The sequence below is a fragment of the Bos taurus genome, chromosome 11 (assembly GCF_002263795.3).
Source record: "Bos taurus isolate L1 Dominette 01449 registration number 42190680 breed Hereford chromosome 11, ARS-UCD2.0, whole genome shotgun sequence".
NCBI classification, from domain to species: domain Eukaryota; kingdom Metazoa; phylum Chordata; class Mammalia; order Artiodactyla; family Bovidae; genus Bos; species Bos taurus.
In genome coordinates this window covers 66,709,376-66,735,645 of record NC_037338.1, presented here as the reverse complement: position 1 = coordinate 66,735,645, position 26,270 = coordinate 66,709,376, and the positions used below count along the sequence as shown (strand labels likewise).

Genomic DNA, 26,270 nt, shown 5'->3' with positions numbered 1-26,270 from the left:
TCCACCTGCCAAAGCAGGAGACACGGGTTTGATCTCTGGTCTGGGAAGACCCCATCTGTCACAGAGCAACTAAGCCAGTGCACTACAACTACTAAGCCTGTGTTCCAGAGCCCGGAAGCCCTGACCACTAGAGCCCATGCACTCTAGAGCCTGTGGTCTGCAACAAGAGGAGCCACTGTAATGAGAAGCCCCTGTGCCACAACATAAGTAGCCCCCGCTTGCCGCAACTAGAGAAAAGCCCGCACAGCAATGAAGATCCCGCACAGCCGAAAAAACAAACAAACAAAAAGTGTGTATTCTTTGTAGCTGCTAAGCTTGGGGGTAATTTTTTATGATTCATAAATTAGTACAGTACGTATATTCGACCAAGGTCTGTTGGGCTCCTAACACTAACCCTTCACATATCGCTGCTCTCAAGAACACTCTGCTCTGACTCAAACCCAACAGCTTGTGCGGGTGCCCAGTCTACGAACCTTGCTGTACTAAGACACTCGCTGAAACCAAGCCTTAACTCCAGTCTTTGGAATGTCTGTGTGTTACATGTGGAAGTAGTAAAAGAAGAGGAGGGGAATGTTCCTACACATTATTTTCCATAAAACACTGGTCAGATTTTCTGAATCTTGTGGTTTAAAGTATCCTTCCCTCTCAAGAAAAAACAAGAAATTTAGTCACTGCTTCTTAACCTGCTATATAAATCTCCAGCTCTCCTCAATCACCCTTTTCAGTATCTTTCCACACAATACATTTTGTCTTTGAGAATTGTGCTTTATTTTTTGATCAGTCACCTGATTTTCCTTTAAAACGCACAATCGATTCCACTGTTTATTGCTTCTTACTTGTCAGTATTAAAGGTCCTGTGATTGTTCAAGATGACATTTTGTAAAACATAAGGCAGGAAAAGCAAGAAAATAATACTCTGCCAAGTCAATCACATGATCCTGACAGAAGCTTGGAGCCAGGCCTGTCGTCATTAGCAGGAAATCATCTTATTGTATTTTGTGGTTTCAGCGCAGTGGAATGTTCATAAACCCCTTCTATACATTCAGAACGTGACTGGGATTGTGCATTCTGTTTCATTGTGAAGGGGTTTGTTAGTCCTGAGCATGTGGGCACGTGTATGCAGGAGGCAACAAGAGACAAGGAGTGGGAAGTGGGAAATACCCAGTTGTTCTAACTTCCCTTGTTCAACGTGTTTCTTAATTAATCAGAGAACTCTAAATTCAGAACAAACATCAAGAGGTCTTTAAGAGGGCTTCCCTGGAGGTTCAATGGTTAAGAATCCACCTGCCAATGCAGGGGACATGGTTCGATCCCTGGTCTGGGAAGATCTCGCATCGCAGGGGGTGGGGGATGGCTGAGGCAACTAAGCCCATGCACGGCAACTACTGAGCCCTCACACCCTAGAGCCTGTGCTCCGCAACAGAAGGCACTACAGTGATAAGTCTGTGCAGTACCTTCACTGGTCCTTCTTTGGGAAACAGCACCCTTTATTGGGGGAAATGGTTCTCTCTCCAAGCATTCAATTTTAAAAATTCTAGTTCCAATGATTCCTGAGGTTCAGCTGAGCCTCTCCCTTTGCTACATATGGCTTCATTCACTCTTCATTTTGTTACATAATATATCCAGCTTTCCCTAAACTGGTTAGAACAGAGTTACTTTGCTAATGAATCCCAACTAATTCAGGTGTTGTGTTGTGATATAAATAAAAGAATAAGAAACACAAGGCATATTAAAAAGAAAAAAGTAGCGAATTGTGTAAGAGAGTGTATAAATATAATTACCTGCTGGTGCATCATGTGGTTTTCAGCTAAAGTGAATTTGAAAAAACAGTATTATATTTATGACAAAAATTATTAAAATTGCCATAACACCTGCATGCTAAAAGACATCTATTAGTAAGTAAAATATGCCCAGAATTAAACCTCTTACCAATCAGATACAACCTATAATACTGTGTTACAGCCAGACATTTTCCATTGTTCTGTGCATTCACAGAGTAAGAAAGTTTGAACTGGGGATGATGAAAACATTCTGGAGATGGATGTGGGTGATGGTTGCACGAACAATGAATGTGTTTAATGCCACAGAACTATATTTGTTATTGTTAGTTTAGTTATTGTTGTTGTTTAGTTGCTAAGTAGTGTTCGACTCTTTGCGACCCCATGGACCATAGCCCAACAGGCTCCTGTTTATCAGTTTCCAAAAAAAACGGTAATAATGGTTGCCTTGTTGATTAACAACATTTAAGGTCATCAGTTCGAGGTAATAATACCAGACAACTTAAAACTATAGTTTTGTTTCAGACAAAAAAAAAATAGCTACAATGTATTGAGTTTCTATACATGACGGATACTCTTGTGGGTTTTATATATTCTCACTTGATTCTATCATTGAACAAATGATTTTAAAAAATAAGGGGGTTCTGATAGGCTAAATACCTTAGTTTGTTCAAGGTCAGCCAGCTTGTAATCAGCAGAACTGAGATACAAACACATCCATTAAACTCCATTCCCACTTTCTTTGCAAATTTATATCAATGACAAGAAATTTTCCTATTACTTTGACATTTATTAATTCTATCTTAAGAAGTTGCATTTTATTGTTCCACAAATGTTATTCCTAATGCAAGCTGCCCAGCATTTGTAAAACTTCATATTTGGAAAGTAATTTATTTTTTCAAATGCTTTCCCTTTTCTCATTTAATTTTCATGACATTGGGAAGGAAGTGTTTTAATTCCCATCTTGCAAAAAATGAAAAATGAAATGCAAAGATTGAAGTGCTTGTGTAAAAGAAACCAATAGTGACTGAGCCAGGATTCAAACTGAAATACTCTTACTCCATGTTCAACACCATCTTCAATATCTAGGTGGAAACTGGCTAGAGACTGTGGAGCTATTGAACAAAAAGTTAAGAAAAAAAGTGAAATTTTAAAAAGACTTTCAAACAATTCCAAAAAGTTATCTTCTTCTTCCCAGCCCCATCCACCAAAGTAACTAACATTAAGTTTGCTGTACACCCTCTAATTCTTTAATATGCTAATAAAAGCATATATAAATTTATTTGTGGTTTTATTAGTGTTTTTAAATACTATCATACTATAGATGTTATTTGAAATTATATATTTTTTCTCTTTATTATTCTACATAAATCATATGGATATAACTACTTTTCAAGATATGGAAAAAACATATAAGGACATGTTTAAAATAAGACAGAAATTCAATTCAACAAATACTTACAGAGTACCTACAATGAGCCAGGCACTGTTCTGTGCATTCTGGGGATACAACAAAGAACTTAGCTTAGTCACTCAGTTGTGTCCAACTCTTTGCAAGCCCATGGACTGTAGCCCACCAGGCTCCTCTGTCCATGGAATTTTCCAGGCAAGAATACTGGAATGGGTAGCCATTTCCTTCTCCAGGGGATCTTCCTGACCCAGGGATCGAACCTACATCTCCTCTGTCTCCTGTGTCTTCTGCAGGAGGATTCTTTACCACTAGTGCCACCTGGGAAGCCCTAGATAAAAATGCATGCCGGCAGGCTTCCACAGTTTGCCACTGTGTAGCTGTCCCATCTTTATCATTAATAGTTTAAAACACATGTTTGCCAATACAACAAGCAATTTATTATTTTAACAGTGGTATAAATTCTATAGTATGGATATATGAGAAGCTTTTTCAGTCATTTACTCATTGGTTAACATTCAATTTATGCTTGGTTTTGATTTTCACAATCAGAACTGCAATAAACACCCATAACACAACAACAACAACAACTACATATATCCAATTATATACAATGATGCCTTTATTTCTTCTGAAGGATAGGTTTTTTAAAGTAGGATTTCTAACTCTATATATACATATATATGGTTTAATAAAGTTGGAATAAATTCATCAGATTACTACTAGGAGGCCTGATTTCCCCACATCTTTACCAACACTGAATTTAAAAGCCTTTTAAAATTTTTCCTACTGATAGGCCAAATAGTTTGATATTACTGATTCAATCTGCATTTTTCTGACTCTTCTACTAGAGATGGTGAGCATCCTTGTGTGTGTGTTAGTTCCTCAGTCGTGTCTGACTCTTTGCGACCCCAAGGACTGTAGCCCACCAGGCTCATCTGTCCATGGAATTCTCCAAGCAAGAATACTGGAGTGGTTTGCCATACCCTTCTTCAGGGGATCTTCCCGAACCAGGGATTGAACCAGGATCTCCAGCACTGCAGACAGATTCTTTACTGTTTGAGCTACCCAGGAAGCCCAAATAGTGCCTATTTGCATTTCCACCTAATAATAGTTGTTAATATTAGATTCAGCACTGGAATGTGCATTATCTCATTTGATCCTCACAACACCCATATCAAAGAGATAGCATCTACTTCCCCCTCCCTTATTTTACAGATGAGAAAACCATTTCCAAGAGGCAGTGAAACTTACACAAGGTTACACAACTAGCCAAGTGGTCGAGCATGGATTTTATGAAGTCTGATTGTAGTGATTCTGGGCTTAATCACTGCACCACCTGCTTCTGCTGCCAGGAACATTTTCAAGCCATTTCCTCCAGCATTACTCACTCCCTTCTAGTGAAGTCTGAACAAGTTGGTTAAATTAGCAAAAACTTGAAGAGTCCTTTTGCCGAAGACACTATGGTAGACGCTATTGGGAAATCTGAAGAGGCAAAGATCCTGTGCCAAAATCTTCTTAGGGAACCAAAATACACTACATATAAGAAGCATATGGGTTCCCCGGTTCCTCAGACGGTAAAGAATCTGCCTGCAATGCAGCAGATCCTGGTTCAATCGCTGGGAGGGGAAGATCCCCTAGAGAAGGGAATGGCTACTCACTCCAGTATTCTTGCCTTCCAGGCTCCTCTGGGCATGGGGTCACAGTCAGAGAGGGACTAACACTTTCATTTTCACTTTTTAAAACAAATTAATATATATATATGGATATATATCAGTATTTTTAGAAGGAAACTAACAGTAATGTTAGTAACTGTGGTGTGGTGGGCAAATCTATCCAATGTCAGGGAAACAAATGGCCATACCCAATTCTGCAGCTCTACAGAATTTAATACCCTTTAAAGAGTAGTGTGGGGAATATTGCAGACCATCCTGAAATGAGAATTAAAGCTGATTTATTTTTTTTTAGATGACCAGGTTTTGTTCCTTTTAAAAAACAAAACAAAACAAAAAAGCTGATTTATATTTGTAGAATGTAGGAAACAAATCACCTTCGAGATGGAGCTATTTCTAAAGAAAATATTACTACCGTGAGTGAGCAAAAACCACCGAACGGACTCATCCCGCCCCTTCGTCCTCACTAACCTGCTTCTCCATTACCCAGGTGTGCTCTGCGGCCCTGGTACTATCCACGAAGCGGTGCTGAAGCAGGTGATCATTCCTGGCTATCTGAAGCCATTCCCAGTGGACCATAACACCCTTGGTCTCCCCTTGCCTCCAAAATCTCGAGCTGTCAACCGACTTATGCATGCTTAATATGCAAATCTGAACTCTGCGGGTGTCGCACCAGATGCCCTGCCAACAATTTTTTTACTGATCCCTCCTCTTGGCCACTGTCACCATGCCTTAGACCCATGCCAATTCCTTTGACAGGGTTATAATAGCTCATCCTACAAGATCAGTGAAAATGTATGTGATTCATTATACGCTTTCATTCTTGAGACAAGGATATGCATAATGGAAATACACACCCAAGAGAAGATGTAGCTCCTTGAATATGTATTGGTTATTTTTTTTTTCTTTTTCTTTTCTTTTTTTTTTTTTTTTTGCGCGCATTACTAATCCAGGATGGTTTGCAATCCACATTACATGGAATTGCGAGTATCCTCAGCCTTGTCCCCTAAGCTTTGGAAAAACATGTCTCCTGAGATTAAAATCACTAGCTAACGGTTTCCTGCCCCGCTTTGGCCCCTCAGCTTCCTCCTGCCTGGCTGGGGCCAGATCCGCGAGCAACGGTGTCCACAGCTCTTCGCTGTGCGAGGGGATATCCAGATCCCGGAGTCTTGCGGCTGCCTCTTAAACCCAGGATCTACCCTGTCCCTCCCCATCCTCCCCTCCGCCCGCCCCGCGCTGCCCTAGGAGGAGCCTAAATGTCCGCTTCCCCCGCTGAAGGGGATTGTAATGCGTAAACAGGATTAACTCTCTCTCCTCCAGTTGCGCAGATCTGCCCGCGGCCTGCGGGCCGGAGTGAGCCCCATGGGTCCGCGGAGCGCGCGGCTCGAGGAGTGGGGGATGTGGGAGCATCGGACCTCGGAGCTGTCCCTGGGGCCCGCTTCTTCGCCGAGAGGGGCTGGGGACTACAGCCTGCGGAGCTGCTCCTGGGAAGCCGGGGCTGACGGCCGCGACGGCTCGGGCTCCTAGCGGCAGCCTCCGCTCCGCCACCTCCCTCTCCCTCCCCGCGCTTCCTCTCCGCCCACCGCGCTCCAGCCTCCCGGTCGCCGCTGGCTCAGTCCTCCGCCCCCCTGGAGCCGCCGCGCCCGCCCGCCCGCCCCAGCCATGGGAGACCTGCCGGGCCTCGTGCGCCTCTCCATCGCCCTGCGCATCCAGCCGAACGACGGCCCGGTTTTCTACAAGGTGGACGGGCAGCGCTTCGGCCAGAACCGCACCATCAAGCTGCTCACGGGTTCCTCCTACAAGGTGGAGGTGAAGATTAAGCCCACCACGCTGCAGGTCGAGTGAGTGCGGGCGCGCGCCGCGGCTAACCGGCCCGTCTCGGGATACGCTGGGTGGAACGAGGTCCCCGGGACAGCCAGAGCCTCTCCCGGGCACCTCTTGCCTCTCACCTCGCCCGGAGGGCCCAGGAGGTTTTGTTGGGGGGAGGTATGAGGTCAGCTGTCTGCTCCCTAGGTCATCTCCTTCGCTATTCTCGCTTCCCTCCACGCCTTAAGGGTGAGGTGTTTAAAACTGCAACTGGAAGCCAGGGGATTGGGGGTTTTTTCTTGTAAATTTCTCATCCCTTCTGTCCAGCCATTGATGTGGACCCTCAGGCGGCCGGGGTGGGGCGGAGGGGAGAAGCTCGCCCTGGGCTTCACCTACCGCAATTCCGGTTCATCTCCGCCGAGTTCTGCGAGACTGAAGGAGGGAAAGAGGCTGAGTTATGAGGTATAAAATTGGGGGTGGCTGATTACTGGGGCTTCTTAAGGATGCTCGCCACTCATCCATCAGCCATTATGAGCCTGGAATCCCGGGGCTGGAAGAGCAAGCCTGAGGGCAGCCTTCCCCACTTAGGCCTAGTTTTCTTTGCCTGGTGTGTTTCTTTTTCTCCTGAATTGTCTGTTTCAGCCTGATGATGGGATTAGCAGCATCCTTACAACAAAAGGATGGTGGTGTGTGTGTGTGTGTGTGTGTGTGTGTGTGTGGCAGAAACTATCTCGTCTCTGCTATCAGAGGTTGATGTATCCAGTAAACCTCGGGCTAGAAAGTCAGTGTAGAAGAGTGCAGGAACGGGGAAGTATCCTTTACCATAAGAGGTGGAGTCCTTTACCTCTCAGCTTCTGCCTAAGCATGGTGGAAAGAGGAAAGAAACCACCCCGTATTGTATCTACTACCATTTGCTGAGCTCAAAAGGTGGGGTGCAGAGAAAGGGCTGATAGGTTAAGTCTCCCCCAATACACCTTAATTCAACAAAGTTGTATCGGCCAATAGACTTTAATTCAACAAAGTTGTATCCACCTTCTAGGTGCCAGGCTCCAGTTGAAAGACCTAGAATCAAACCTGGGTTGATTCTGATGCTCTTGGTCTATTTACTTGTCAGCATCCCCAGCAGCTCCAAGCATCCATTATCCTCACATTTCCCAGTGTTCTATGCATCTAGATATGATCTAGACTTTTCCTTTCCCTTTTTTCCTGGCAAACTCTTCTACCAAGTTACCTGGTCTAGTTCCCTCAGGATAGTTCTCTATTTTTCAAGTTAATCTAAAAACAAATTTGTGTTAATGATAAAACTTTTTTTTTTCCTGTTATACTTTAATTTTTTCAAAGCGCTTCAATGCCCTAACTAGAGGTTCTCAAACCTGAGTGTACATGAGAATCACCTAGAGGGCTCTTTAAAACACAGATGACTAAAAAAAAAAAAAAAACACAGATGACTGAACCTCACCTTAAGTAGATGTAGTAAACTCTAGCACTAGAGTGGAGCTTAAGAATTTGCTTTCTGATAGGTTGGCAGGTGATACTGACATTGCTGGTCCAGGGATGAGACTTCAAGAACCATTACCCTAACATGAGGAATGATGCAGTGAGAATTTTTGGTATATGCCTGGCTTGAGGAAGTGTACCCCCCAAATCATGGACCCCTAATGTTCTATTGTTGCAACAGAAAAAAAAAATTATTAGAGAACTTGTTCAGTGGTTCTGAATTCTACCTGTGCATTAGAATCACCTCTGCAATGTTAAAATAAATTTACAAATGCCCAAACCACACCCCAAGCCAAGTGTTTGAAATAGGCTGGGTATAGCTAGATTTTTAAAAGTTCCATGGATGAGAAACTAAAGAGGAAGACCATTGACAGAATCTGACTTAGCCTTGTACAAGTATTCTGGATGAGAATACTCATGTCAATCCAGAGAGATTAAGCATTGATCTAGGTTCACATGACTGGTTAGTTGGGAAAGACAAGCTCCCTAAAGTTTCAGAACTTTCTATCACACCACAGTGTCTCTGTTAGCCAACCCTGTATGGTTTCTGCCCAGGGTTATGGTCCAGACCAGGACAGGGTGCCTAAGCTAATATCTACCATATATGATCAACTCAAGTCCGTTGCAGGAACATTTCCATTGGTGGTGTGGTTGTCCCACTGGAACTGAAGTCTAAAGAGCCCGATGGGGACAGAATCGTATATACAGGAACATATGACACAGAAGGTGTGGCCCCAACCAAGAGTGGAGAACGGCAGCCCATCCAGATCACCATGCCGGTAAGGTCTACTTGGGAGTGTTGGGGTATGATGCCAAAGCAAATGGAAACCATGTAAAGGAAAATAATCACTATTTTCCCTTAAGAAAGGATATAAAATCAAATATTATGAAATGTTATATCAGCTCATAGTTTCATATATTTGTTCATAATGTCCCAGTTGTTGTTCTAGTCTCTAAGTCATGTCCAATTTTTTGTGACCCCATGGACTCTAGCCTGCCAGGTTCCTCTGTCTATGGGATTTCCCAGACAAGAATACTTCCCAACCCAAGGATCGAACCCACATCTCCTGCATTGGCAGGCAGATTCTTTACCACTGAGCCACCTGGGAAGCCCAGTGTCTCAGTACAGTTAATTAAATAATCCATGCTTCTCCAGTGATCAGTTTTATAGTAATTTCTTTGTGGCAAAAAATGAATTCTCTCGCTACATTTTTGTTATCTGTTCCATTGATCTGCCTATACTTAATGCCACTGCTGCACTGTTTTTACAGTACATGTTTGTGTATTTTATAATTGGCCACCTTACTGAACTTGCTTACTAAAATTCTTCATTCATTTATCTTGGATTTTTCAGGTAGATAGTCACAATCTATTAATTCATATCATAGTGTCATTTTCTGGGTTTTTTTTCCTGCCCTTATTGCACTGGCTAATGTTTCTAGAATAATGTTTTCTACTAATAGTGGTAATCCTTATCTCCAACATTTCACTATTAGATATACTGTTGGTTTCAAATATTTGTCTTGTTAAAACATCCTTTTTCTGGTTCATTAAGAGATAATTGGGAGATGTGTTGAATTTCATTTCATTCCTTTACCCATCTATGGAAATAATATAGAATACTAAACTTCTCATTTCTTCAAAGAAACCCTACTTAATGTCACTTATCATTTTTAATATGTTGTTACATTGAAAATGCTAATATTTAAGGGTTTTAGTTTTTAATTTTATATTTTTTTTGTTTGGCTGATTTATCAGCAAATATGTAAAGACTTCCTCTATATATCAGGCATTGGGGGAAGAGTGGTGAACAGAATAGATTTCCCTGGCTTCATAGGGCTTCTAATCTAGAGGAGGAAAACATACTTTATACAAGATTATCAATAATAAAGTAAATAATTATTATTGTACAAAATGTACTAAAAAAGTAGTGGTACCCTTGGGACATATACCAGGGGTCTTAGTCTAGCCCAAGATTTAAGGGATGGCTTTCTTAAGAGCTGACAGAAGAGGGAACACTTGAGGAAAAAGGAGCTACAACGATCAACAGCTGGAGGACAGCAAAATGTGTTTCAAGGAATGAGTAGCCCAGCATAGCTTGAGCAGACAGTGAGGTACAGACTGACTTAAGATTAAGATGGATTTAACACAACATTGTCGGAGAAGGCGATGACAACCCACTCCAGTACTCCTGTCTGGCAAATCCCTTGGACGGAGGAGCCTGGTAGGCTGCAGTCCATGGGGTCGCTAGGAGTTGGATACGACTTAGCGACTTCACTTTCACTTTTCCCTTTCATGCACTGGAGAAGGAAATGGCAACCCACTCCAGTGTTCTTGCCTGGAGAATCCCAGGGATGGGGGAGCTTGGTGGGCTGCAGTCTCTGGGGTCGCACAGAGTCAGACATGACTGAAGCGACTTAGCAGCAGCAGCAGCAGCAGCAACCCAAGATTGTAAATCAACTATATTCCAATAAAAATTTTTTTTAAAAAAAGATTAAACTGGAGAGGTAAATAGAGCTTAGATGTTATAGGGCCTGCTTATTGAATTTACCTTCATGCCTCTGGGAATCCATTGAAAGTTTGTTAGTCAACTTTGGTATACAATTTACATAAAAATTTTATGTAAATATATTCACCAGGCTAGATTACTGGAGTGGGTAGCCTTTGCCTTGTCCAGGGGATCTTCCCAACCCAGGGATCAAACCCAGGTCTCCCACATTGCAGGCAGATTCTTTACCAGCTGAGCCACAAGGGAAGCGTAAATATATTAATACACCAATTTAAACTGTACAGTAACATAGATTTTGACTAGTGTATAATCACCACCCCAATAAAAATATAGAACATTTCTGGTCATCCTGAAAATTTCCTCCATGCCTATCTGTAGTCAGTGCCCCCAGTCTTAGCCACTCTGAGCTTTTTGTCTCAATAACAGTTCTAATGGTTCTAGAATTTCATGTAAATAGAATCATGGCATTGTGGCTGATTTCTTTCACTTAGCATTATGTTGTAGTATAATGTTTTTGTTTAAATAGTTGGTTCCTTTTGTTATGAGTAGTATTTCATGGTAAGGATATATAAGAGTTTATTTATCCCTTTACCAATAAATGAACAGCTGGGTTGTTTGCAGCCTTTGGAGTTATAAATAAAATTGCTATGAATATTTGAGTATGAGTCTTAAAGTGAACATGTTTTCATTTCTCTTGAGTAAACACCTAAGAGGAGATTTAACAAATCACATGGTAAGTATACATTTAACCATATAAGAAATATCCTGATTGTTGTACCATTTCATATTTTTACCAGCAATGTATAAGAATTCTAGTTACTTTACATAGTTAATTATATCAGTCTTTTAAGTTTCGAAATGCAAAAGACCTACAAGAGCTAAAACATTTTATTTCATGATCTATATTTTAGTCTTTAAATTGGATAGCCTAAATCTTTCAGCTTTGTTTATTCAAAGTCATTTTGACTATTCTAGGCCCTTGGCATTATTATATAGATTTTAGCATGAACTTGTCAGTTCATTCTCCAATTCTCCAAGAACTGGAATATTAATTGGGTTTGCAAATTGGGCAGTTTGGGAAGATTTGACACTTAAATATTGAGTCTTCGGATACATAAATACATCTGTTTATTTAGGTCTTAAAGCTTTAATTTCTCTATATAATGCATTACAGTGTTTCCTGTACAGATTTTATATATATGTTGTTAAATTTTTCATTAAGTATTTCATATTTAAATACTATTATATATGGTGATTTACTATTTATAGAAATAAAATTGATTTTTTTCTATATTCATCTTGAATTCTGAGGCCTTGCTAATCTCACTTGTTAATCCTAATAGTTGTTTGGGATTTTTTTTTTATAGAACACTTAAGCTTTTCCATGTTTGATATAATGTCTTCTGCAAAGAAAAAGTTTTTCTTCTTCTTTTTCAATTCATATTCCTTTTATTTCTGTCTTGATGGCAATGCCTAGGACCTCCAGTTTGATGCTAAGCAGAACTGATGAGAGTGGACATCTTTGTTCCTTAATCTCAGAAAGAAAGCATTCAGTTTTTCAACACTAAGTACAATGTTAGCTGTAGGGTTTTTTATTAAATGCCTGTTATCAGGTTAATGAAGTTCCCTTCTATCACTAATTTATTGAAATTTTACTGAGAGGTTTAAAAAATATGAATGTGTAATGTTTTCAAATATTCTTTCTTTACCTACTGGGATGATCATATAATGTCTTCTTTATTCTCTAGTAGATTTTATTGTTTATTCAATGTTGAAACAACTTTGAGTTATTGAATACTAGGATAAATACCAATTGGTCAATGGTATGTTCCGTGTATATTTGACTGGATTTGATTCATTAACATTTTATTGAGGATTTTACATCTGTGTTCCTGAGAAATATTGGTCTGTGGTTTTCTTTTTTTGTATTGTCATTGTCTAGTTTTGGTATCAGAATAATAATAAAATTATTTGAAAGTTGTTCACTCTTCTGTTTTCTGGAAGAGTTTATATTATTATTATTAAAATATTATTTTTATTTAATGTTGGATAGAATTCACCAATGAAGGCACGCATTTCATTTTGTTTAAAGGCTTTTAGTTACAAATTCAACTTCCTTCTTTGATAACGGGCTATTCAGGTTTTATTTCTTGAGTTAATTTGTATAATTTGTCATTGATATCATTGATTTATTTCAACTAAATTGTCAAATTTGTTGGCACAAAGGTGTTGGTAATAATCCTCCACCATCCTTTGATGTGTTAGGATCTCTAATAATGTCCACTCATTCTTTATGTTTACGAATTGCCATTCCTCCCTTATCCCCAACCAGTCTAGCTAGAGATTTACCAATTTTATTGGCTTTTTCAAAAACCCAGTTTTGTTTTCATATGCTTCACTGACCCATTTTTCTGTTTCATTGATTTTCAATCCTATCTGAATTATCTCTTTCTTTTGCGTGCATTAAAATATTTTAATTTAGGTTATACACACAGAGATAGAATTTGAGTCTATAATGTTCTTACCAAATTTGAGTTATTTTTAATTTTTATTTTGCCTCAAATTCTTTCCAACTTTACTCTCTCCTTTTCTTGTAGTGCTTCAATTACACATTGGACAGTTTGGTATTATCCTATAGGTCTTTAAGATCTTGTCCAATTGCTTTTATGGATCTCCAAATTATATACTTTCTATGGAGAAGGTAATGGCACCCCACTTCAGTACTCTTGCGTGGAAGATCCCATGGACAGAGGAGCCTGGTGGACTGCCGTCTATGGGGTCCCGAAGAGTCGGACGACTAAGCGCCTTCACTTTCACTTTTCACTCTCATGCACTGGAGAAGGAAATGGCAACCCACTCCAGTGTTCTTGCCTGGAGAATCCCAGGGACGGGGGAGCCTGGTGGGCTGCCGTCTATGGGGTCGTACAGAGTTGGACACGACTGAAGCGACTTAGCAGTAGCAGTATTGATATATACGCAAGTTCACTGTTTTTTTCATCTGCCCCAATTTACTCATGCTTGTTTTCTGATTTTTTTTCTATCATTATATTTTTCAGCTCTAGAATTTTTATCTGTATTTTCTATAGTTTCCATTTCTCAAGGTTCCTGATCTGTTTGCCCATTTTGACCATATACCCCTTTACCTCTTTGAGCATATTTATAATTGCTGGTCTGAAATATTTATTTGGTAAATCTGGTATCTAATCCCATTTAGAGCAGGAATGACTTTTTTCCTGAATATGGGTCATGCTTTCCTCTTTTGTTACTTGTTTGATAATATTTGATTAGAAACTAAACATTATAGATGGTATATTATTGATTTTAGTTTATTTTATTCTTCTGAGGATTATTCTCTTTTTGAGTTACATTCCTGGACTGAAGCAGCAAATTCTGTCTTTCCAGTAGGATAGCAGCTGAAGTCTCTGCTTACTTTTTTTCAACTTCCAGTTGCTGCTCTAGCCTAGTCCCCTTTGTCCCAGTGGAGTTTAGCAGTCAGCTAAGGAATTGGACAGTTTATACTAAGATTTTGGTATCATCCACCCTCAGGTTCCTCTAAATTTCCAGTTTCTCTGCCAGTCCTGAGCCCTTTGCTTTGGTACTTTCAAGCCATTAAGGCTTCAACTTCTCAGGTTTGGGAATGCATTCAATTAAAAAAAAAAAAAAAAAAAAGGCAGCAAACTTCCAAATCTTATTCAGCATAACTTTCTCTTTCAAAAAGAGACGCTTCACTTAGATGAAATCAACCATGCTAACACCCTGATCTGGGGACATCTGAGGAGCCTGACGTCCTATAGTCCATGGGGTCGCAGAAGAGTCAGAAACGACTTAGCGACTAAACCACCACCAATCTCTTGAACTATGAAACAATAAACTTATGTTGTTTGGTGGGGGGAAATAGACTCTTTACTGGTTTGTCTGCTTTTTCAAGCAGGAAAAACCCCCTCCCAGCAGCCTATACGTGCGATTAGCCTGTAGAATTATGGCGTAGTCATAGTCAAGATTTTGGGTCTCACCTCTTCTGTAGCTCTCTTGCTTCCAGGATTTTCTCCCTAAATTTCCAGCTGCTCTTCCAGCCCAGGACACTCTTCTCCCTTTTCCAGTAGGTAAAACTGCTGTTTCCTTCTTCGAGAACTGCCTGGGATTGGGGAGCACCCTCAGGCAAAAAACCACAGGGACAGTTCTTAATTGTTAGAATTGAGATCCTTCAAGAGGAACTGATTTCTGTCTTGCTTTCAGTTGCTTTTTAAAGGCATCAAATAGCTTTTGTTTGCGTTTTGTCAGTTTCTTACAAACTTACATCTTTGTAAGTTTCATCTAACAGTTCCACTCCACTATTATCATCATTTTAAAAAAACATTTCAATGTAGGACTTCCATTTCCTGGTAACGGTGATAAGATTTGCCAGTTGTTAAAAATCAGTCTAGTAGCAATGTGTAGATTAGAAAGGGAAATGGGCAAAGGACAGAAGGTCTTCACAGTTTCAGATGGGTTGTTAGAGTTAATCGCTTTATAAAATGAATTGGGCACATTTTCATAGTTTGTGCTCTGAAACTGTTTACATGGTGTATGATTTAGCTGTTATTTGAAAGTCTGACAGAATTTCCCCATGAAAGTCAGGATCCAAAGTAAAGATATTTGGAAAGAATATCCATAACTTTAAACTTAGTCCATTAAGTTTGCCTTTGGAGAGGCTTTGAAGATTTTATTGAGTCCATTTTAGTTGGTTTTCTGAGAAAACTATCCATTTCTACAGAAACACATTTTAAAAGGTATTTTTAGACTTCTAAAAAAATATTTGAAGATCACATATCCAGTAAAGGGCTGGTGGATCAAAATAGATTTCTTTTGTATCAAACAAGTATGCTTCTATTCTAGTGTATCAAGAATAGCATATGTATCAATAATTAGAGTTAAAGGAATGATTAACTGGAAGCAGAATTGCAAATGCTTATCAGAATTTTATTTTTGTTAATTTTTTTTTAATTTTATTGAAGTTTAGTATATTTACAGTGTTGTGTTAATTTCTTCTGTATAGCTAAGTTACTCGGTCATATATGTTTATATTTTCCAGAAAATCCTGGAAGACTATATATATATATATATATATATATAGTGTTTTTCATAGTCTTTTCCATTATGGTTTGTCATAAAATATTGAACATAGTTCCCTGTGCTATACAGTATGACCTTGTTGGTTTTCTATCTTATATATAATAGTTTGCCTCTGCTAATCCCAAACTTCCTTTCCTTCCCTCCCCTACCCTCTCTCCCCCTTGGCAACCACAAGTGTGTTGTCTATCTCTGTGACTCTGTTTTTCTTTCATAGATATGTTGATTTGTATAGTATTTTAGATTCCACATGTAAGTGCTATCATATGGTATTTGTCTTTTTCTTTCTGACTTACTTTGCTTAGTATGATAATCTCTAGGTCTATCCAAGTTGCTGCAAATGGCATTATTTCATTCTTTTTGATAGCTGAGTAATATTCATTGTATGTGTGCACCACATCTTATTTATCCATTCATCTGTCAAAGGACATTTAGGTTGTTTCCATGTCTTGGCTAAATGGTGCTGCTTGAACATAGTGATGCATGTATCTTTTAAAACTTTTATTTTTGTCTGGGCATATGCCCAGGAGTGGGATTGCTGAATCATATGGCAACTCTCTTTTCAGTTTTTTTGGGGAAACTCCATACTGTTTTCCATAGTGTCTGCACCAATTTACATTCCCACCAATGGTGTAGAGATCTCCGCCCCCTGTCCAGAATTTGTTATTTGTAGACCTTTTAATGATAGCCATTCTGACTGGTGTGAGGTGGTACCTCATTGCAGTTTTGATTTGCATTTCTCTAATAGTGATGTTGAACATCTTTTCATGTGCCTATTGGCCATCTATCAGAATTCTAATGAGAGCTCAAAAGGCCATAGAGCTGACTTTAAGTTGTTCATTCTTTCACTGAACTGGTACTGAGCCCTGGATTAGGTACAGAGGCAGTCACAGTAGATGAGACTGTATCCCGTTCCAGGTGGTCACCGGACAGGAGAGGAGACCTCCCCTCCCCACCTTCTCCCTGGAGCCAGTATGGGCAGAGCTATAACTTCCTGGGGTTTTAAAAGGGTGTGGAGTCACACTTCTTTTGCTGCAAGTGTAAAAACAACACTAGGGAGAACAATTAATAAACAATTTAGAACTTGGTTAAAAACTTAATTGGATTTGTAAACTAAGAACATCTACATTATTTTGAATGAGACTGAAACACAGTATTTTTTTTAATGTGAGTATAATTTAAACACATCCATAAAAAGAAAGATTTTATTATTCACAGTAAGTCTGGATTGCCTGTCCAGGTACCTGCTAAAAGGCTGGAGAGCTTTTAAGTTATGCAGTGCCTTTGGGGTGTGTTTTGGGGAAAAGAATCTCTACGCTCTAACTCAAGAATCCTGAGTTCCATCTGTAAAGCCTAGATTCTTCCATATAATTTCCACTCTAGAAGAAGCAGGTGATTGATAGTTGAATGTTCCAGCAGTGATCACATAGCGTTAGGTTTGAGCATTGGCCATGCATTTGTGTTTTATTTGTAGTAGGCTGATTCTCAGGAAAACAATGGAAATTAGAGGTTTTCTGTATGTTAGCAGCTCTGGTATTGAATTCAAATGTTCATTCTAGTGGTGAAGCTTTCAGCTAGTTTCATCATTATCCTGTGACATTTTTAAGTTACCATTATTATGACTCAAATTTTAAAAAGTGTAGACATACCATATTCTCACAGGCAACACCAAAACCGTGAACTATCCAGGTAAATACAGTCAGTTAAGCAGCAAGTTCCTGGATTATTAAAATTACATACTTTATCAAGGGAAACATCAGTGGTGTGGGTGCCTGAGGAAACCTCTAGAATGTGAGAATTAAAACTGGAAGTTATGAAGGTATTAGGAGGCCATCTTCTTCTATAATTAACTGTGTGTTAGTCCCTCAGTTGTGTCCGACTCTTTGAAACCCCATGGACTGTAGTCTGCCAGGTTCCTCTGTCCATGGGATTCTCCAGGCAAGAATACTGGAGTGGGTTGCCATTCCCTTCTCCAGGAGATATTCTTGACCCAGGTCTTCCGCATTACAGATGATTCTCTGTCATCTGAGCCATGAGGGAAGCCCCATAATTAACTGTGATTCCAGGCAGTGGGATCCCAGGCTTAACTCAGTGGGCCTGTTTCTTTAATACAAATAGGTGGATTCTACTCTTTGATCACTAAGACCACTGTCAGCCCTAACAGGGTATAAAAATTATAAACTTACCCATAGGGTATGATACTAGTTATTTGCTGAAGAAGTCAGATTCTCAAATACTGTCATTTAGGATGACACCAACTAGGACTGAAACCCAACAAATCCATATAGGATTCCTTCCTGGTTGGGTACAGGCATGCCGAGAAGTGTGGCAATGCATCCCAGCGTCTCAGGGGATTTGCATGTTTCTTTAAAAAACTGTGAAATATCAAGACAAGATTCAGAAATGTGAGCAAACTTTTAAAGCACCAGGTAATCCCTACATTTTTATTTGGTTCATTTTCAGATTAACTTCCACATAAATACATTCTATAGTTGCAATCATTTTTAATATATATTGTCCAACTTTCTACATATTTTTAAAATTTTAATGGTAATATAAGACTCTATCACAATGTATCACGATTAGATTTACCCAGATATTAGATATATTGATTGTCCCATCATAAAAAGTGCTATAGTGTAAAATTTTATATATGTATATACATATATATCTACCTCAATCTGAGTAAAAATATTTGGTCAAAAGAACTGAATCTTTAAGGTTGTTCTCCAATATGGCATTTTGGTGTTTGGTTTTTTTTTAAGTTGTACATACTATTTTACAATGTTGCTAGCAATGAAGAAGCCTACTGACTTTGTTATAATTATGACATCACCAAGAATCACTTCAAATGTAATAGATTTTCCAGTTTACTTTTCACTATCACAAGAATGAACATTTCTACATGTCAATTTAATTTTGTTTCTTCTGTAGATTGTTCTTTCATGTTTTGTCAATGCTTCTGTTGAAAATTATTTTTTTAAATCACAGACTCCTAATAAAGAAAAAAATCTGTCATACCTATCCTATTTCTCTTACTTTTGCTCTGTTTTATTTTCCATTGTATAGGAATACAATTACACTAAAATTTTTCATTTTTTATTATGATTTCTTCTTTTAAAATGAAGATGGTTATTTTTTCATAGTCAACAGTCTATTTTGGCTTTCCCATAATTTTAGATTTTATGTGATTTAACTTTCCTCTAATTCAAACTTGATTTATGTTTATATTGTACATCATTTCCAAAAGATTTAAAATGGTATTTCACATTTTATGGGTCCAAGCAGTAAAGCCTAGGTCCTTAAATATAATTTCTACTCTAGAAGAAGCAGGTGATTGATTGTTCCAACAATGATCATACAGCTTTTGGTTTGTGCATTAGCCATGCATCTGTATTTTATCAGTGATAGGCTGATTCAATTACAGTTGAAATTAGAATTATTAACTGAAATTAGAAGTTTTCTTGATTAAGTAAGCAGCTGAAATGTTAAGTGAAAATTTCATTTTAGTGATGAAAGCCTTGCATATGCTTTAACACTATCCTATGACAAAACTTTTGTCAAGCTTAAGTATTACACATTGCTGACACAACCAATTACACAAGTAATAATGAAGTCTTGAGATGTCCAGGTAAAGTCAATTAATCAAGTAGGTGAAGCTACCAAGGAAAGCTGAATTAAAGGGACACCAAAACAACTTCTTATAAGTCTAAGGTTACCTCAAAATAGTTTCTCAGATTTTTAAACGTTGGATAAATGATGCTAGGATAAATTGGCTATTTGGGAGGCTCTGTTCTTCTTTCCTGATGCCTTTCCTTCTTTCGTGATCAAAAAATATTTCAGATGGATTATGAGATTATCTCTAAAGCATCAACTTTGTAAAAAAAAATCAAAATGAAAAGAATCTATCTAAACCTAAAAGAAATGGAAGAAATTCAAAGGTAAAAATGGAAGAAATCCAAAGATTAAAAATGGAAAACTCTGATTACATAAATGTAGGTTTCCTATTAAACATTGTAAGCAAAGTTAAATTAAATTTTCCTTAAAAGGCAATTTAAACCAAAAGGCAAATGATACTTGGTGACACGTGAAAAGCTTATTTATAACATGGATGGTTAAGCAGTGTTGCCTCGATTTACCACTGCCTGTGCAGACAATGCTGCAGCCCTGAAGCTGAACTCAGGATGTTATCAAATGCCATCTGACTTAGATTAGTGGCAGTGATCTCTTTATTCACATAATTCCAGAGGCCCTGGTACAAGGAATTAATGAATGATACCCAACTCTAAGTCCTTCGCTGACAGCTCAGTGGTAAAGAACCTGCCTGCCAGTACAGGAGACAGAGGGGATGTGGGTTCCATCCCTGGGTGGGGAAGATCCCCTAGAGAAGGAAATGGCAACCCACTCCAGTATTATTGCCTGGGAAATCCCACAGACAGAGGAGCCTGGTGGAGGGCTACAGTCCATGGAGTCACAAAAGAGTTGGGCACGGCTTAGTGACTAAACAACAACACCCAACTCTAAAAGCTCTCCACCCCCATTTCAAAGAGTATTGCTGACTTGTACTTTAATGGGACTAATTCTCCACTTAGTCCCTTCAAGGAGAGAGCTCAAAGGGAGATTCTGTCTGCGTTATGATAGTCATCACATTATTCCCCTTTTGTCTGGCCCTCTCAGACAGGAGACTGGGGGGAGTTTGGAGGAATGAGGCAAGCAGTACATGAGCCTGTTGTGAACCTGTGTTGTGCCGCTTACACATACGTTCCCAAACGTAAAATGTGTTCCTCATGTCAACTCTTTCTAATATTTTGGCACAATCTGTTACTTCATATATAAAGAATTCTTAGAAACCAGTAAGAAAGAGAACCTTACTGGACATAGGAAATTGAAAGAGAAGGACATGGGAAATTGAAAAATAAGCAAAAAGTAAAGAGGCTAAAGGAATGCAAATCATCAATAAATATTAAAGAATGATAATTTCACTATTGATAAATATATATATATAAATAACACAAGGCCAATGTTCACCCACAAAATTTGCAAATAGTAAAAATAATACTACTAATTCAGTGCTAGTGTATTTCTTTATGAAATATGATTTACTCTAAATTGATTTTGGGTCCTGCAAACTTGCTGAATTTGCTTGTTAATTGCTTCATAGTTTTTGCACACATATTTTTATTGTGAATTGAAAGTTTTGTTTCCCTTTTTCCCCCTCTTGCCTTAAGATACTGACTTAGGGCCACTAATACAATGCTGAACAGGAATAGAAGCAACTGCTCTCCTTGCCTTATTTCCATCTTATAGGGAAAGGACTCAGTTCACTTAACGTTGAAGGTGATGTTAGCTATTTTTTTTTATTGATGGCCCTTAATCAGACTGAAGAACTTTTCTTCTATTCCTAGTTTGGTGAGAGTTTTTATTATATATATGATAATAAAGTATAAGGATGGTAAAAGGTATAAATAAGGATGGTATAAGTATAAATAAGGTATAAGGCAGTTGAATTACCACATGTTCTTTCTGCATTTATTGATATGATTACATAGTGTTTCTCCTTTATTTTGTTAATATGGCAAATTACATGGATTTTCAAATATTGAACCATCCTTAAGTTCTGAAGATAAACCTCCCAGTGTAATATCCTTTATTATGTATTGGTGGACTTGATTTACTAATATTTCAAGCAAATAAAATTATATGTAAATTTTATGCATAAATCCATGAGGAATTTTTGTCTGCAACTTTCCTTTACCCGTAATATCCTGGTCAGGTTTTGGTATCAGGGTAACAGTGGCTTCACAAAATGAATTGAGACGTATTCCTTCCTTTGTTACGTAGAATCAGTATTTTCCCCTTAAGTGTATGAATTTATCAATGAAGGCACTGAGCCTGAAATTGTCTTCCTGGGAAGAATTTTAATTACAAATTCAATTTCTTTAGTAGTTAGAGATTTAGTGATAGTTTGTGTCTTTCAAAGAATTTGTACATTTGTACACCAAATGTATTGGTATATGTTGTTGTTTAGTCTCTAGGTTGTGGCCAACACTTTTGCAACCCAATGGACTGCACCCTGCCAGATTCCTCGGTCCTGGAGATTTCCTAAACAAGGATACTGGAGTGGGTTACCATTGCTTCTCCCAGGGATCTTCCCAATGCAGGGATTGAACCCATGTCTCCTGCATCGGCAGGCAGATGTTTTTACCACTGAGCCACCAGGGAAGCCCATTATTGGTATACCATTGTTCCTAATCTAAGGATCCCATGTTGTTACCAATATAGGATCAATAGTGATAGCATCTTTCATTCCTAATATTGGTAATTTGCCTTCTTTTTCCTGCTCAGTTTTATCAATTTTAAAGAGTTTTTAAAGAAGATTTTAGTTTCATCAGTTTTTCTTTACTGTTTTCCTTTTTCTGTTTCATTCGTTTCTGCTCTTTATTGCTTTTCTTCTTCTTACTACTATACAGTTAAAATTAAAAGAACTGGCAATGTCAGCTTTTGGAGAGAATGTATCAATAGAACAACTGAAATTCATATTGCTGGTGGGAAAGTAAAATGGCACAATCACTTTGGGAAAGTTTAGCAATTTCTTATGAAGTTAGGTATACTTATAAGACTTAGAACTTTTAACCCTATCTATTCAGCTAAGAGAAATGGAAAATAAGGATTTACTAATAAAACTTCAAACGATACAGGAATAGAGATGTTCAGAATCCAGTAGGAATTGGTAGGTCATACCACAGTAAAAGTTATAGATGCTTATTTACACTGAATTAGTTTACTAATGAAGTAACATCTATCAATACAGTAAGTTCATTCTGTGCTCCTAAGTCAATGAATTTCTGAGTCGCTTTATTCTTGATGAATTTCACAAGTCACTGGTGAAATTGAGTAGAATGGTGAATAGAGAGAAGTACTCTGGGGATTCTAGGTCATATGGTTGTAAGACCACCACAGAAATTGTTTAAAACAAATTCTTCAGGACTTCCTTGGTGGTACAGTGATTAAATATCTGCCTTCCAATTTAGGAGACATGAGTTCAATCCACAAATCGGGAAGATTCCATATGCCATGGGGCAACTAAGCCCATGTGCTACAATTACTAAACCCACACTCTAGAGCCCATGAGCCACAACTACTGAACCCATACAACAACTACCGAGCCCAAGTGCTGCAACCCAGAGCCTTTGTGCCGAGAGCCTTTTCTCTTCAACAGGAAAAGCCACCACAGTGAGAAGCCCATGTACCGCAACTAGAGAGTAGCCCCTGCTCTCCTTAGGGAAAGCCTGCACAGAGTAACAAAGACCCAGCACAACAGAAAAAAAAAATTAATAAAATATTTACTGTTTATTAACAAGTCAAGATTCCTCACTTAGTACTGAGGACAACAAATGATTCTCCTCTCCTTAGAATCTGATGGGTTCCCCTTCACATTGGTTGTGAAATTAAAGTGTACCAAGGCTTGTAACTTGTAAGAACACTAAAGTAAACAAAATGTCCAGATGTATAGTAGAGTGTCAGTTTCAGAATACGATAAACTGGGTGGTTTAAACACCAGATATTTATTTCTCACAGTTCTGGAGGCCGGAAATCCAAGATCAAGGTGCCAGCAGACCTGGTGTCTAATGAGAACACTGTTCTGATTCATAGACAGCTTCTTTCTTAGCATGGGAGAAACAGATAAGGAACAGAGAAACAGATCATCCCTCTCATGTCTACTTTTATAAGGGCACTAATTCTATTCATGAGGGCTCCATCTTCCCGCTGTAATTACTTCTGGAGGATCCCACTTCCAATACCGTCACTGGGGATTTAGGCTTCACCATATGAGTTTTGGGGAGATACAGTCAGTCTGTAGTGGCGTCCTAAAACATTCTACACATGACGATTCATAGATGTTCTTCTCATTCAGGGAGGAAAAAGAAACACTGTTCAGTAGCTTATAGCTCATTTGCTTGTACACTGGTTATCAGTTTCTAGATGAAAATGAGGAAACCTAGCTTCTTGACTTGCTCCTACCACTAGCTGGCTGCACAGTACTAGAGCAACTCACGTAACCTCTCTGAATTAGTTCTTTCATCCACAAAATGGAGATGTTAAAACCAGTCACAAGACTGAATGAGATTAAATGATAGTAATTGTGTATTTTAAAAAAGAGAGCTATTAAATGCACAGAATTATACTGTGTCTAATTGCATCACTGGGGAGCTTGCCTGGGTAGATTTTCCTTGGAAGGCACAGATGGGTTGGGAGCGGGTAGAGAGCTGTGTAGTTGTTTCTGTTCTTCAAAAACAATGTCAGCTTTGAAGACCCCATCTGTTCTTAGCCAGAACAGAAGAAATCCTGAGTTAGGTAGAGATGGCCAGGAAATAGAGCTTCAGAAGGAAGACTACAAAGAGCGCTTATGAGAAGTTAAAACAATTAAGATGTGGGAGAGAGGAAAATAATGCCTAGTCACCAGCAGTTAAGTTTACTATAACATGACCTTGAATCCAACATTAATAAAAGAGAAACAGAGTAGAATTTTTTTTTTCAGGGCAAAATTTTAAAAATCATTTATTCATGAATCTGGAATGGATTCCCTCTCCCCCAACCCGCACACACATGATGACAGGAAAAGAAGGCAAACAGTGGTGTCCAGTCTCATTACACAGTGATGATACGACTCTCAAATCAGTCTGCTGATCACAGCAAAGAGGACGCTAACACCAATGAACTCGACACGATCACGTTAAAGAAGTTCATCAAAATCAGGTCTTTCTTATGAAAGAGGATTTGGAGTACGACCTCAGACAGGAATAACAGCACAGTTCTCTCTTACAGTCTCTATTTCACCGCACTCTGCCTACAGAGAGGAGCTAGCTAGTGAAGTTCAGAGTTCACCTGGGGGGTTGCCTTACAAGTTTCAACCTCAGGCTCTTAGTCTCCTGCAGGTCAGATCAGCTAATGTCCAGAAGTTGTGTGTGTGTGTGTGTGTGTGCGTGCGTGCGTGTGTGTGCACGCGCACTCAGTCACTCAGTCCTGATTCTTTGTGACTCCATGGACTGCAGCCCACCAGGCTCCTTTGTCCATGGGATTTTCCAGGCAAGAATACTGGAGTGGGTTGCCATTTCCTTCTCCACAGAGTAGAATTTTTAGCTGTGACTTGCTGTCAACATATTTCTGTTTTGGTGTACTGTGTTACTGAGAATTCTTGGATGGAGACTTTCTTAGTTGTAAGGTTACTCAGATGTAAGTGTAGTGCCTTAAGGGCTTTCATTTTTGTTTATTGCCTGTGGTCATAATCATCTTTATTTGTTTTTGTGACTAACTTTTATTTATATCTAGTTCCAAAAAGGCTGCAGTATTGTTTCTCCCACTTACCTAACCTTGTTTCAAGCTGCTCCTGAGAAAGTTTAGTTGGTGTTTATAAAATATTTTTATAACTTAATTCAGTTGCACTTAAAATGTACAGTATCCTACGTTGGTCAAAAGTAATAGTAAGTTATCTCGGTGATTTGTAAAATGAGATATCAGTTTATTATTACCACTTAAGGGTGGTATTATAAACAAAGTTGTAATGTTTTCATTAGGATATATGTATCCTTAATAGGTTTTATTAAATCCCTAGGGTTTGAGGGATATTTATGTTAATTTTTCAGGGGTGATAGATCCATTTCACCATTTAAAATATTCTTTCTGCTTATAAGAGTAACATTTATTGCAGAAAATCTAAGTAGGAAGATAGAGAAAGTTTACTTTGGGAACTATTGTTAATATTTTTCCTTTTTCTTTTCTCTATACATCCTAGTGTATTTGAGCTCATTTTCAGCCATCTCTTTTCTGTTAACATTGTTTTAATCATCTTCTGTCATCATTAAAACTAAATTCCTGGGCTTCCCTGGGGGCTCAGTGGTAAAGAACCCATCTGCCAATGCAGAAGACACAGTTTCAATCCCTGATGAGGAAGGATTCGACATGCCCCTGGGCAACTAAGCCTGTGTGCCACAGCTACTGCGCCTGCTCTCTAGAGTCCACCGACCACAGCTACTGAGCCCATGTGCTGCAACTACTGAAGCGCACATGCCTCAGAGCCCATGCGCCCAACAAGGAGCCACCGCAGTAAGAAGTTCGGGCACCACAACCAAAGCATAGCCCCCACTCGCCACAACTAGAGAAAAGCCTGCACAACAGCGAAGACCCAGCAGAGGCAAAACTAAATAAATAATACATTAAAAAAAAACACCTAAATTTCTGTGTGGAGGTTATACATATTCAGGGTACAGATATACCACCATTTCTCATAATAACTTTCCTAAGGTTTTAGGCTTAAATTGCTTCTGGTATTTGAAAATATTTGCTAAGTTGATAGGTGAGCAAGTTACAAAACTCTGAAAGTTTGTATCTCTTTAATTACTAATAATACTACATTTGAATATTTTTCAGAGTTAGCCAATTGTTTTAATGAACTGTTCAGTTTTATCCAAATGTTCTTAGTAGTTCTTCAC

General features: G+C 38.8%; 1 protein-coding gene across 2 annotated transcripts in view; it reads left to right on the top strand.

The window, feature by feature from the left end:
* The first annotated feature begins 6,147 nt into the window (after window positions 1-6,147).
* Window positions 6,148-26,270, top strand: part of CNRIP1 (cannabinoid receptor interacting protein 1) — a 31,971-nt gene continuing 11,848 nt past the window's right edge. The window contains exons 1-2 of one of the 2 annotated variants that reach the window (NM_001076183.1): window positions 6,148-6,700; window positions 8,791-8,941. In NM_001076183.1, the coding sequence (NP_001069651.1) occupies window positions 6,522-6,700; window positions 8,791-8,941 (330 nt within the window). In that variant the 5' untranslated portion in view covers window positions 6,148-6,521. The remainder of the gene's footprint in view (window positions 6,701-8,790; window positions 8,942-26,270) is intronic. The other variant, XM_005212871.3, reaches the window with a different exon arrangement.